Source organism: Mytilus californianus, unplaced genomic scaffold (assembly GCF_021869535.1).
Source record: "Mytilus californianus isolate M0D057914Y unplaced genomic scaffold, xbMytCali1.0.p SCAF_13, whole genome shotgun sequence".
Taxonomy (NCBI): Eukaryota; Metazoa; Mollusca; class Bivalvia; order Mytilida; family Mytilidae; genus Mytilus; species Mytilus californianus.
In genome coordinates, this window is record NW_026262615.1 from 22,904,027 (window position 1) to 22,917,939 (window position 13,913).

General features: G+C 33.1%; 1 protein-coding gene across 1 annotated transcript in view; it reads left to right on the forward strand.

Annotated features, from left to right (window-relative positions):
• The window catches only part of LOC127723900 (uncharacterized), a 196,600-nt gene that overhangs the window by 138,180 nt on the left and 44,507 nt on the right, over window positions 1-13,913 (forward strand). Inside the window, exons 59-67 of the mRNA XM_052230616.1 lie at window positions 169-327; window positions 923-1,279; window positions 1,881-2,039; window positions 2,877-3,218; window positions 5,141-5,281; window positions 8,541-8,882; window positions 11,082-11,186; window positions 11,996-12,124; window positions 13,342-13,589. Of these exons, the coding sequence (XP_052086576.1) occupies window positions 169-327; window positions 923-1,279; window positions 1,881-2,039; window positions 2,877-3,218; window positions 5,141-5,281; window positions 8,541-8,882; window positions 11,082-11,186; window positions 11,996-12,124; window positions 13,342-13,589 (1,982 nt within the window). The remainder of the gene's footprint in view (window positions 1-168; window positions 328-922; window positions 1,280-1,880; window positions 2,040-2,876; window positions 3,219-5,140; window positions 5,282-8,540; window positions 8,883-11,081; window positions 11,187-11,995; window positions 12,125-13,341; window positions 13,590-13,913) is intronic.

Sequence of the window (13,913 nt, forward strand, 5' to 3'; positions counted from 1 at the left end):
ACCTATCCTGTCGCAATTTTCGCCACAAAAATTTCCGAATTTACAGTTTCTGCTTCCTATATTATTTTTTGTATTGTGTTTCCTTTCCCTCAAAGGAAGATCAGGGGTATAATTTAGCGAGCAGTATCTCATACTACATCTTTTTAATCAAAAATCTTTCTCTTTTAGATTTTGCTTCTTGTGATTTCCAGTCTGCAACATTCTGTCATTACACCAGAACATCAGAGTCAAGATTTGCATGGAATTGGGGAACATACAATCTGATGCAAGACTATTCTCTGAGACAGTATGCACCAAGAGTAGATCATACAGAAGGTACCAGTTCAGGTAAGTCTTTACTGGATCCCTGATTTGAGTTTTTGTTTTTACTCAAGCTGAAAAACAATATAGTTATGCATTCATAAAGTACCAGTGATGTAAAATCTTGATTGATTTCAATCGTATAGGAAATTGGAAGTTGGAAGTATAAAAAAGTATTTCTTCCAATACCTTTATGTATATAGATCAAATCAGTAAATAAAATGTTATTACTAAAGATCCTGTTGTTCACATAGGTCCTTGATAATGAACACAACCTATGCAATCATGATATTATAAACTTCTATATTTTAACAATGGTCTCATCTCGTGGTAGTGGCTTGCCTTGAGTTAAGGAGGTTGTGTGTTCGATCCCTGACCACCTCAGACCAAAGACTTGAAAATTGGTATTTGCTGCATATTACATTTAGGAGTAAGAGCAAAGACTGGTCTGCTCGATGTCAGAACAATGTGGTGGGGTAGGGTGACATGTCTTCTTGTTACAATTTTTCCATACTTGATTTATTTTGGAAGACAGAAAAAAAACTGTTCCCTAAATGTATTGTTTTTCGAAGACATTTAAAATAAAATATTAATAATACAATTGATTCCCTAAATCTTGTAGGAGGTTACATGTATACTTCAACATGTTTGCCCAACACAAATGAAGGAAACATTGCTAGTCTTACCACCCTTCCGTTTGAGGTGCAGTCATCCAAACCAATGAAGGCGTCTTTCTATTACCACATGAATGGACTCAACATGGGCACATTCAAAGTTTACGTAAACCAACACAGTAATTCTGTTGTCCAATCATCCATGGTATTTTCAATGGCTGGTAGTCAGAGTGATGAATGGTATTATTCCTGCGTGAATCTACCATCTGGTAATGCAACAGTGACATTTTCGGCTGTTTTGGGTGACGGATGTGATTCTGTATTTGCTGTAGATGATGTGGTGATTTCCGAGGGAATGTGTAAAGGTAAGTATCACATTTTCTATGTTGAATAATTAACATCACAAAATTAAGTTCTTAAACCATGAAAAATGTATTTCCAAATTTGTAAAGTTTTCATATTTTCATTTATGATCTTTTTAAATCCACTTTCTTTTTTACTTAACTTTTTCACACTGCCAATTTTAGAAGTTCAAGTTGTAAAAATTCCAGTCTTTAGTATAAGTATAGATTGAAAAGTTCAGCAGGTGGTTATGTCCACTGTGTCACGTCAATATCTATGATTATTTCAGAATATTTGAAACAGCCTGTAATGAATGAAAGTATAGATGGGTGGTCTTTCAATTCTGTATCCTTCAATTTTTAAAGCTAGTTTTCTCTATTCTTTATAAATTTGGCCCATTATTCTCTTTTTTTTTTTATATTTTCACACCCCATTGTTCTTTATTCTTTATTTTCTAGCCTATTTTTCTCATTTTTTTTGTGTTGCTTATTTTTCTGTAATATTCACCCATTATTCTCTATTCTGTAAAACACATTTGGTCCTCATTAATTGGTTCAGTTTTCTAAAGCATGCTTTTAAATTTGAGGAAAATTTGTTTGTACATGTATATGATTGTATTTGCAGAACGTCTGAATGAAGTAACATGTAACTTTGAGGGGACCAACACTTGCCAGTACTCCTCCAATTGTACCATAGGGTCTAAATATCAATGGTCCAGACAGCAAAGTAAGACTCCATCAGACAACACAGGACCATATGGTGATGCTTATGGGAGTCTTGGAGGTAATTTATACACAATGTTAACTACAAATTTGGCAAAATCTGTACAATCAATTTTATTTCAGTTCCTTGATGGCCAACTTTCTCCCATGCCATACTGGAAAATAGCCAGATATAAATGGAACTCTACTGCTATTAATACTTTTAATTTTATTTGTAAAATTACATATTTTATTGTTTCAGTAGTGGAAATTATAAACGAAAAGAGATGTGGGGTAAATGTCAATGAGACAGTAACCTATCTATACAAAAAGATAAGAGCAACATACAACCTTCAACAATAGACAGTATATATAATATATCTTTCTCTAAATCACCAGAATCTGAACAAAATTTGAATAAATTTAATGGACCATCAGAGATCTGCTATCAAAACACAATTATGTATTGTAAACCAGCTAATTTTTGCAAGTAGAAAAATAACAAGAATATAAATCATCACAAATATGTAAACTTAGATCTTTCCTTTCAATATATAAATATATCAAGGAAATCAGAAATTCACAAAAATAAATCAGGGCGAATTTGGCTAAAAAGGGCTCAACACAAAAAAAGGATCTGCAAAAATAAGCCTGTTTACAGTAAGCATGGTAAGTGAAAAAAACTTTTAACAACAGACAAGCAAATGAGGTTCCTATATTGGGACAGGCTTAAAATGTCTATTTCTAACTATTCAGTACATATTTAGTAGAAGTGTATAAGCAGATTGTAAGTAAATTCTTCATTGTTTTTCTTATATATTTATACTTTTCAATTTTTTATCAGTCATAAATTACCAAGAGACATTATTGTAATTGTCATTATCATTAAAGGGATAATTTCAATGTTTTTCATATACAGGACATTTTATGTATGTTGAGAGTTCCCATGGACAACCAGGCGATACAACCTACTTATCCTTCCCATCATTCACCAGTAATAATCCCAGTAGTTTATATTTCTCCTATCACATGTTGGGAGAGGATATTGGTACATTGGACATCATGTCACAGAACACTGGTACATCAACTGTTACTCAGCTTTGGACAAAAACAGGGGAGCAGGATATGTCATGGATTAAAGGATGTGTCACCTTACCAACTGACACTGAGCAGAATATTTATTTTGTGGCGACCAAAGCTTCAGGATTTAAGGGAGATATTGCAGTAGATAATATTTTTGTTATGGATGGTAGTTGCCCAGGTAATAAAATAAAGATATTTTTCTTATAGACATATTTTACACTTTTGGGTATTTGGCTGAATTTGCTCTGAATTACCCCAGATCTGTCTCAGAATAACCTTCTGGCGTCATGCAACAATCATGTTTTAATTATGAGATCAAATGTTTAAATTGTGACGAAAAATTTTGCTAGAACTTGCATGACTTAATTTAAATAATGGTGGACAAATTTGCATATAAGTGTAAATATATCAAATGTAGGGCAAATTATGGTTTCATAGTGGTGAAGTTGAAGTCATCCCTTCATTAATTTTATGGACGCCATCACGAGTTGGTTGACTGTTATTTAATATCCGGTTCACAAATGATAGCGGATATTTTTCTATTGTTGTAACTACAATCCCGTCCTCCTTTCCCTGAATGTGACCTACAGAATTAAACTTATTACCAGCTTTGTACTTAGTAACATGAGCAATATGACGGGTGACACATGTGGAGCAGGATCTGCTTACCCTGCCGGAGCACCTGAGATCATCCCCAGTTTTTGGTGGGGTTCGTGTTGCTCAATCTTTAATTTTCTATGTTGTGTTTTGTTTACTGTTGTTTGTCTGTTGGTCTTTTTCTTTTTTAGCCATGGCGTTGTCAGTTTATTTTTAACTTATGAGTTTAAATGTCCCTTTGGTATCTTTCACCTCTCTTTTATACTTTCAACATTTGATAAATGTTTTCTCTCTAATTCTTAGTCTATTTACGCTTTCCTTGACTGATTGATTATATTTTGATAATCAATGTGAAATTTGTTTGATTCAGTTACTGTGGATTCATTTTATTTTTGTGGTCACCAGTTTTTGTGGATTGAGGAAAAATGTACTTTTGTTGATATTTGATTTCCTGGTTTTGCCAAAGTTTGCATACAAGCTTATAAAAAATTTGTACTCACCTATACCAATGAGATCCATGAAAATTGGTATCCCACGGAAAATAGTGAATCCACATGATGTAATTTTTTTTCCCTGACCTCTGATTTTAATTGTTACGTCACGGGAAAAAAGGTGACCTGGCCTGAAGCCCTAACACCTTGGGGGGTCCACTTCCTATATACAAAGTGATAGGATGTGCCGCTGGAATAGGTCATATTTTACAGCTTGAAAATAGGTGGGGGAAACTATCAGAAATATATAATAAGGTCAATAAAGTTCCCATTACTTATATTATTTGTTAATTCTTCGTCTTTCATCTTTGTTGGTGTTCCAAGTTGTGTTTTTATCCAAAAATTTTCCCTCTTTTGACACTCTGGTATTCCATTTTTCCAACACACCACTTAAAATCCAATCAATAGGGGAAAAAGGTTATAATATATAAAATAATGATATGACAATAATAATAAATACTTTATTTAAAGAGGGTAAAATCAGTTAGTACAATACTTATCTCCCCTGATGCCTAAATTTTTAGATTGATTTTGACCTACGCAATATATAAAAAGATATACATTTTTAAAAATTGAAATTATATGAAAAGAGTGGGGTAACAGAACCCCAGCAGCACCCCCTATCAATTAAGTATTGAAGTGCCACCCCCGCCCCCCACTGTATGGCCTTCAACAATGAAAAACCTTCACATTATAGTTAGCTTTAAAAGGATCCAACATTACAAAGTACAAAACAATTCAGAAGAGAAACTGATTTATGCTGAAACAATAAACAAATCAAATATGATATACAGCAACCAATGACAATCACTGGATGACAGGCTGCTGATATAGAAGGTGGTGGGGTTAACCATTTTAGCGAGTACCCAACTCTCCCCTAACCTGGAACAGTGGTGCAAACAAAAATTAACAAATTTCTTTCCTTTTGAATCTGGACAGAATCTGATCCTTGATTTAAATAGACTTGAAGATCGCTATTTTATTTCTGTGTATTTATTTTTTTATTTTGCAGAGACCAATGTGCCATGTGATTTTGAGGATAAGACTTTCCTATGTGGTTACAGAAATAACACAAATCTGTTAGAGGATGGTGGTTGGAAATCTGTATCATATGATTCAGATAATATGGCTGCGGCAGCTAGTTCAGATACTGGTATGTTTATCTTATTGACAAGCTAAGTAAAAATCTACCATTTTTAGCTCACCGTCTTCGGGACCCATGTGAGCTTATGCCATCAATTGGCGTCCGTCGTCATCCGTCGTCTGTCGTCGTCGTCTGTCGTCGTAAACTATTTCAAAAATCTTCTCCTCTGAAACTACTGGGCCAAATACCTTCAAACTTTAACTAAATGTTCCTTAGGGTATCTAGTTTATAAATTGTATCCGAAGTTTTGATCCATCGACAAACATGGCCGCCATGGCTAAAAATAGAACATAGGGGTCAAATGCAGTTTTTGGCTTATATCTCAAAAACTAAAGCTTTTAGAGCAAATGTGACATGGGGTAAAATTGTTCCATTGGTCAAGATCTATCAGCTCTGAAATTTTCAGACGAATAGAACTACCCATTGTTGGGTTGCTGCCACCGAGTTGGTAGTTTTAACAAAATTTTGCAGTTTTTTGTTATTATTTTGAATATTATTATAGATATATATAAACTGTAAGCAGCAATTATGTTCAGCAAAGTAAGATCTACAAAAAAGTTAATATGACCATAATTGTCAATTGACCCCTTAAGGAGTTATTGCCCTTTAAAGACAATTTTAAACAATTTGTTCATCAAGTTTGCTAACATTTAAAAATCTTCTCCTCTGAAACTACTGGACCAATTACCTTCAAACTTTAACTAAATGTTCCTTAGGGTATCTTGTTTATAAATTGTATCCGAAGTTTGTATCCATCGACAAACATGGCCACCATGGCTAAAAATAGAACATAAGGGTCAAATGCAGTTTTTGGCTTATATTTCAAAAACTACATCTTTTAGAGCAAATGTGAAATGGGATAAAATTGTTTAATTGGTCAAGATCTATCGCCCCTGAAATTTCCAGACGAATCGAACAACCCATTGTTGGGTTGCTGCCACCGAATTGGTAGTTTTAACAAAATTTTGCAGTTTTTTGTTATTATTTTGAATATTATCATAGATATATATAAACTGTAAGCAGCAATAATGTTCAGCAAAGTAAGATCTACAAAAAAGTTAATATGACCATAATTGTCAATTGACCCCTTAAGGAGTTATTGCCCTTTAAAGACAATTTTACACAATTTGTTCATCAAGTTTGCTAACATTTAAAAATCTTCTCCTCTGAAACTACTGGGCCAATTACCTTCAAACTTTAACTAAATGTTCCTTATGGTATCTTGTTTATAAATTGTATCCGAAGTTTGTATCCATCGACAAACATGGCTGCCATGGCTAAAAATAGAATATAAGGGTCAAATGCAGTTTTTGGCTTATATCTCAAAAACTACATCTTTTAGAGCAAATGTGACAGGGGTAAAATTGTTTAATTGGTCAAGATCTATCAGCTCTGAAATTTTCGGACGAATTGAACTACCCATTGTTGGGTTGCTGCCACCGAGTTGGTAGTTTTAACAAAATTTTGCAGTTTTTTGTTATTATTTTGAATATTATTATAGATATATATAAACTGTAAGCAGCAATTATGTTCAGCAAAGTAAGATCTACAAAAAAGTTAATATGACCATAATTGTCAATTGACCCCTTAAGGAGTTATTGCCCTTTAAAGACAATTTTACACAATTTGTTCATCAAGTTTGCTTACATTTAAAAATCTTTTCCTCTGAAACTACTGGACCAATTACCTTCAAACTTTAACTAAATGTTCCTTAGGGTATCTTGTTTATAAATTGTATCCGAAGTTTGTATCCATCGACAAACATGGCCACCATGGCTAAAAATAGAACATAAGGGTCAAATGCAGTTTTTGGCTTATATCTCAAAACCTACATCTTTTAGAGCAAATGTGACATGGGATAAAATTGTTTAATTGGTCAAGATCTATCGCCCCTGAAATTTCCAGACGAATCGAACAACCCATAGTTGGGTTGCTGCCACCAAATTGGTAGTTTTAACAAAATTTTGCAGTTTTTTGTTATTATTTTGAATATTATCATAGATATATATAAACTGTAAGCAGCAATAATGTTCAGCAAAGTAAGATCTACAAAAATTTAATATGACCATAATTGTCAATTGACCCCTTAAGGAGTTATTGCCCTTTAAAGACAATTTTACACAATTTGTTCATCAAGTTTGCTAACATTTAAAAATCTTCTCCTCTGAAACTACTGGGCCAATTACCTTCAAACTTTAACTAAATGTTCCTTAGGATATCTTGTTTATAAATTGTATCCGAAGTTTGTATCCATTGACAAACATGGCTGCCATGGCTAAAAATAGAATATAAGGGTCAAATGCAGTTTTTGGCTTATATCTCAAAAACTACATCTTTTAGAGCAAATGTGACAGGGGTAAAATTGTTTAATTGGTCAAGATGTATCGACCCTGAAATTATCAAACGAATCGAACAACCCATTGTTGGGTTGCTGCCACCGAATTGGTAGTTTTAACAAAATTTTGCAAAATTGTCAATTGACCCCTTAAGGAGTTATTGCCCTTTAAAGACAATTTTACACAATTTGTTCATCAAGTTTGCTAACATTTACAAATCTTCTCATCTGTGATACACAGGTGAGCGATTCAGGCTCTTGAGAGCCTCTTGTTATTAATCATTCTCTGCATTCTTAAACCATAAATTGAACAGCCCTGGGATACTTACAAAATGATAGGAAATATATGGATCAGTAGCGTGCTGTCAGTTAGTAATGAAAGGTCATGGCCAATTCCTGTTGGTGTAAATTAATTATAATAATAGTTCCCATGATCTCATAACAAGAAATTTAATCAAATATCCATACTAGAAAATGAAAATATTTTAAATTATGTTGCAAATTTTTATTAAGCAACTTTTTCGCTAGTAGTAGGGAGATTTTTAAAGGCATTGCCTGTATTGCTAACTTGACAATATTATATTTGTAATCTGGGTCAAGAGGTCATTATGCCAAACCTGTCAAAGTAGAATATTCTGCTGTAATAAATATTGTGTATAAGAATGAGATTTTCTTAGTTTAATGTATTCATAGAGTTAAAAGATTAAACAACAATGGCTGATTAGTGAAGTTTTCAAAACATTAATTTAATTTGTAGAATGATGTAATTTGCATGGTTCAAAATTCAGATAAGTTGATTGCACAGCTTCAGTTCACAAAAACCATTTGAAGAGTCTTTTGTTGATGAAAAGTGCATTTAGCATGACAAATTATAAGCCTGAGGTATCGTTGTTTAGTATTTATCATGTTTTTGGGTTTGTTTTTTGTTTGTAGGAAGGTTTTTATATTGTGATTCAAGTATGGCCCAAGACGGATGCAGTCTATTATCACCAATTTTATCGATAACTGAGAAATCCTGTATAAGTTTTGATTACTATACAAAGTTTCTGACTGGATATAATGCTTCATTATCTGTATATATGATGTCCTACCATTTTGGAAAATTTCTCTTTACACCTACCTGGAGTATGAGAAGTGACTCAGGGACAGCTTGGAATATAGGACAGTTTGAATATACAGGAAATTTAACAGATGCCTCATTAATCATTGACATGCAACTTGGACAGGCTGGAATTGACAATGTCAATATCGTACCAGGGGATTGTCAAGAGATATGTAAGTGTACTTTTATTTTAACTAGATTTAAGTCGATATTAACAGAGATTCTGTATACAAAACTTCCCAGATAATGGCATTTAGATTTGGTATTTTTCCTGCCCTGCCTACAAAAGTAATGGGACCATTATATTTTCTATAAAAATAAGAAGATGTGGTATGATTGCGAATGAAGCAACTCTCCACAAGAGATCTAATGACTTAGAAATTAACAACTATAGGTCACCGTACATCCTTCAACAATGAGCGAAACCCATACTTCATAGTCAGCTATAAAAGGCCCTGAAATAACAAATGCAAAACAATTCAAACGAGAAAACTAACGGCCTAATTTATGTACAAAATAATGAACAAAAAACAAATATGATACACACAAACAATAGACAACCACTGAATTACAGGCTCCTGACTTGGGACAGGCACATACAAAATGTGGCGGGGTTAAACATGTTAGCAGGCGCCCAAGCCCTCCCCCTAACCTAGTCTGTTCGTCCGCTCACCTCTTTCCATCCATCCCATGATTCTGTTCACTGTTCATCCATTTCACATTAGGTGAAAGTTTTTGGATTAGGTATTTGAATAAGAAGATGTGGTATGATTTCCAATTAGACAACTCTTCACCAGAAACCAAATGGTGTAGAAGTTAGCAACTATAGGTCACAGAATGGTCTTCAACAAAGAGCAAAACCAATACTAAATATCAAGTTATAAAAGGCCCCAAAATGACAAATGTAAAACAATTCAAAAAGAAAACTAACTGCCTGATTTATGAACCAAATAAGAAAGGAAAAAAAAAATGATATACAGCAACAAACAACATCCAGTGAATTGCTGGCTCCTGACTTGGGACAGGCACATACAAAATGTGGCAAGATTAATCTTGTTTGCAGGCACCCAACCTTCCCCCTAACCTTGGCCAGTGATGGAACAGCACAACATTTAAGAACAAACTATTAGAATTGGTTGAAAAGGACTTAACTCAGCAGATCGATACAAAGCACCAAAAAAAAAAAAAAAAGACACAAAGAGTACTCGCAGTTACTGAGAGCTAGTTCAAAGCCAAAAATAAATAAAGGATCATGTATCTAAGACTAAAATATGTAGTTGACTAGCATTGTCTGTTGCCTGCTTAACGTCCAGTGACATGTTAATCATAAAGTTGTGGTCACATCACATTCAAACTAAGTACACATGTTTATTATTTTGTGGACTTCTTTAAATATATTCCAAAATAAAGTTTTCACTCTTTTTCATAGTTCTTTAAGATGTTAATGTATCATGGTAAGTCAGTGTTTGTCTACAGGCACTCTGGCTTCCTCCTGAAAAAAAGCTGACCTCCACAAAATAGCCAATAGTGCTGAAAGTGGCCTTAAACACCAATCAATGATAATTACAGTCCACTTAATTATTAATGAATGTTTTTGTTCAGTACGTATTGTTTTTTTTTCTTTCATTTTCAATGATTATAAGATTAGTTTTCATATGGCTACTGAAGTATTACCAATGCTTTATCATTAGAATGTCCAGGAAAGTTTTGTTAGAATGTTAAAATAATAATTAATTTATTGATATAGAATCCAATATAGAATTGTGATCCACAACACTACGAAACACTACAAAAACTTTGGATACACAAAAATAATGTCAAATCTTGGAGAATACTCCTCAAATATATAGCCAAAACACGCTTATATGAGCACTCACAAACATGTTTAACCCTGCCACATTCTGTATGTGCCTGTCCCAAGTTAGGAGTTTGTTATTCAGTTGTTGTCATTGATTCATGTCTGTCATATTTGTTTTTCGTAAATTGTTTTGTCATATAAATTAAGCCGTAAGTTTTCTCAATTGAATTGTTTCATATTTTTCATGTGGGGGCCTTATATAGTTTATACGGTATGGGTTTTTTCTCATCATTGAAGGCCGTACGGTTGCCTATAATTGCTTACATCCACTTCATTTAAACTTGGGTAGCTAGTTGTCTCATTGGCAATCATAGCAAGTCTCCTTATTTTTATATACAGTCTGACCACAGCTGAGAGGTTGGCTGCTTAGTATGAATTGATAATGAAAATATAAAATCATGTTTATATAACTATACTAGTATTATATATTATATGTAAAAAAGCATGAGTCACTAATTATTGCCTCTTTTTCCGTTCATCATATATATGTATAAATAATGCTTTATTTTTTCAGCATGTCCAGGACAGTTTAGTTGTGGTGACTATTGTATAGATCTGAGTAAAGTTTGTGATCTCAATTTTGACTGTGACGATCATTCAGATGAAACAACATTGTGTAGTAAGCTGTTTATTAAGATTCGATTAAAAAAATTTATAGATAAGTTTCGATTGATGCATTGTGATCAAAAGTTATGTCCCTTTTGTCACCATGTTGGAAATTTACACTGTAATTAAAAAGAGCACATCAATTTTCAGATTATTGAAAAAAGATTGATAAGGTTTACCAAAAAATCATCTAAAATCTTTAAAGAAACAGATTACACCACCGATGAATCTCGTGCAATACAATATTGATCCATTCTGGACAGTTCAATTAAAATATTTGAAAATTTAACTGTCTCAACAGAGAAATATTGTATCACTCTCAATGCAGTGGTAAAATATATATATATATATATATATATAATCAGTTGAGGAAATAAATCATATACTACTTAAAGAAATTAATGCTATTATAGATAGAAACAAATTTAGTGGAATTTGAAGATGCAGGCACAATAATATAATATTGTTAACTTATTATTCACAGAAATATTGAAATTATGATATTCTAAGTATTGGCGAAATAAGACATGTAGTATATGGATTATGCATGGCTTTAGTCAATGAATAAAAAGTTATCTGTAGAAAGCCGATTTGTTAAATTTTCAGAAATAAACATATGACCGGCATAAATGGCACTTTTTTAAGACCATGACCTCACATAAAACAAAAATTTTCATTTTACTTATAATTCTAAAGAAATTCAATTATCCATAGCCTCCCATTCCCAATACTGATAGATTTAGGAGCAGCCCTTACTGATTGCCATATCAAATGGATGCCAAAATAAATGTATTCCATAAGAAACTGTCTTTCTCATTACAGATAGAACCATAAGTTGTGACTTTGAAGACAAGTTCCGGTGTGGATATTACAGCAGTGATAATGTAATGGAGTCAAAACAAGTTATCTATCAAGAATTTATCTATGATCATACATACGGCAATAAAGCAGGTGAGAGAGGGGAGATAACTGTGGTTGAGATAATTATAGACTGTAGCAAAAGAAGAAACTTATTAAAGAAATTAGACAAAAATTACTAAATATTCAATGTTTTTTTTTAAAAGTTAAAACTTTTTTAATTAGATTTCATATGATATGTATGAAATGGGATATGGGTTATACATAAATGAGACAGCAACTCAACCACATAAAAAACAAGACATCTAAGGGTCTACTTACAGTTTAAACAATAGACAGGTGACTATTCAATTTGTCAAGCTTTGAATGTCTAGTGTCTCATACAAGTTGTGAATAGATTTAAAAGAGACTATACTATCAAAGTGTCGAGGTGTCACATGAGGTATCCAGGAGATATCAGAATGGAAATTTTAGTATTAAACCCAATTACTATCACTATTCACATGTATTTTATGTATTTGTATGGAAATCCTCCGGTATGATATTTATTTTTGTTGCCATTTGTCAGGTGTATTCTAATTTGATCAGATTTGATTGAAAAATTATTATTTACATCAGAATTGACATTGAGTATTAATGATCTCTGTGGAATATGCTACTTTAAGCACTCTAACACTCTGGAGACCCCTTATTTTTAAGAAAATTTATATATGATTTAAATTATTTGAGTTTCAATGTTTTATGAACAATTTTGTTTTCAACAGCTATTATTTTTCAAGCATAAAATGAAATTGAGATTGGAAACGGGGAATGAGTCAAAGAGACAAAACCCAACCAAAGAGCAGAAAATAGCCCAAGGCTACCAATGGGTCTTCATCACAGGGAGGAAATCACGCAACCAGAGGCTGGATTCAGCTGGTCCCTAAACAAAACTGTGCACTAGTTCAGCGAAAACGGAAGTCACACTAAACTCTGAAACATATAAATGAACCAAAACTTTAAAAACCTACAAGACTAACAAAGGCCATAGGTTCCTGACTTGGGACAGGCACAAAAATGTGGCAGGGTTAAACATGCATTGTGAGATCTCAACCCTCCCCCTATACCTCTAGCCATTGTAGAATAAACAAACACAAGCTTGCATATATGTTGAAATTAGAATGCATCTGACAAAAAGTGCATAAATTATATACAACCTTTGGTGTCTTAAGCTTTTCTAGAGTAAAAATTATCTAATATTGAACTGCCTTGTTATATTAAATACATGTACAATATACATTGAATTTTTAAACATTTTTTTATACTTTCAGGCACATTTTATGGAATTGTCAGTTATGCAGGCAGCAATTTCAACTTCAACTCTCCAGCAGAAGACATTACAGTCCCCTCATGTCTATCACTATATTATATAGGCCATGTAAATTTATTTACTTTTGAGGTTAAATACCTTGACCTTGGGGTCATATCCAGAAATAGAACATCCAACAGCACTTCCAACAGCACAATGTTTGCTGATTCTACTTTGACAAATTTGTCCAATGTTTGGAAACCAGCTCAGGTAAGAGTTAGCTTCCTTGGATAATGGGATAATATGTTGGAAGCATATTTTTTGTTAGAATATCTGGAAGACATAGAAACTGTTTATTTTTTGTCTCGCTCGACGGAGTCAAAAAGTGAGACATAGGTATGCTGTTTCCGGCAGCGTCAACAATGTATTAGTTTGTGATTGGGTCTAGTTCATGGTGAACCACAAGTGGTAAGTCAAAGATATTTGGTATGCAGTTGTATTAGTATTGGCACATCTCATTACCATGGAGATTATTTGGCCCCGCCCCCTCAGTTATGGTCTATTGACTTTGAAATTTTGCTTATTTTTCATGTA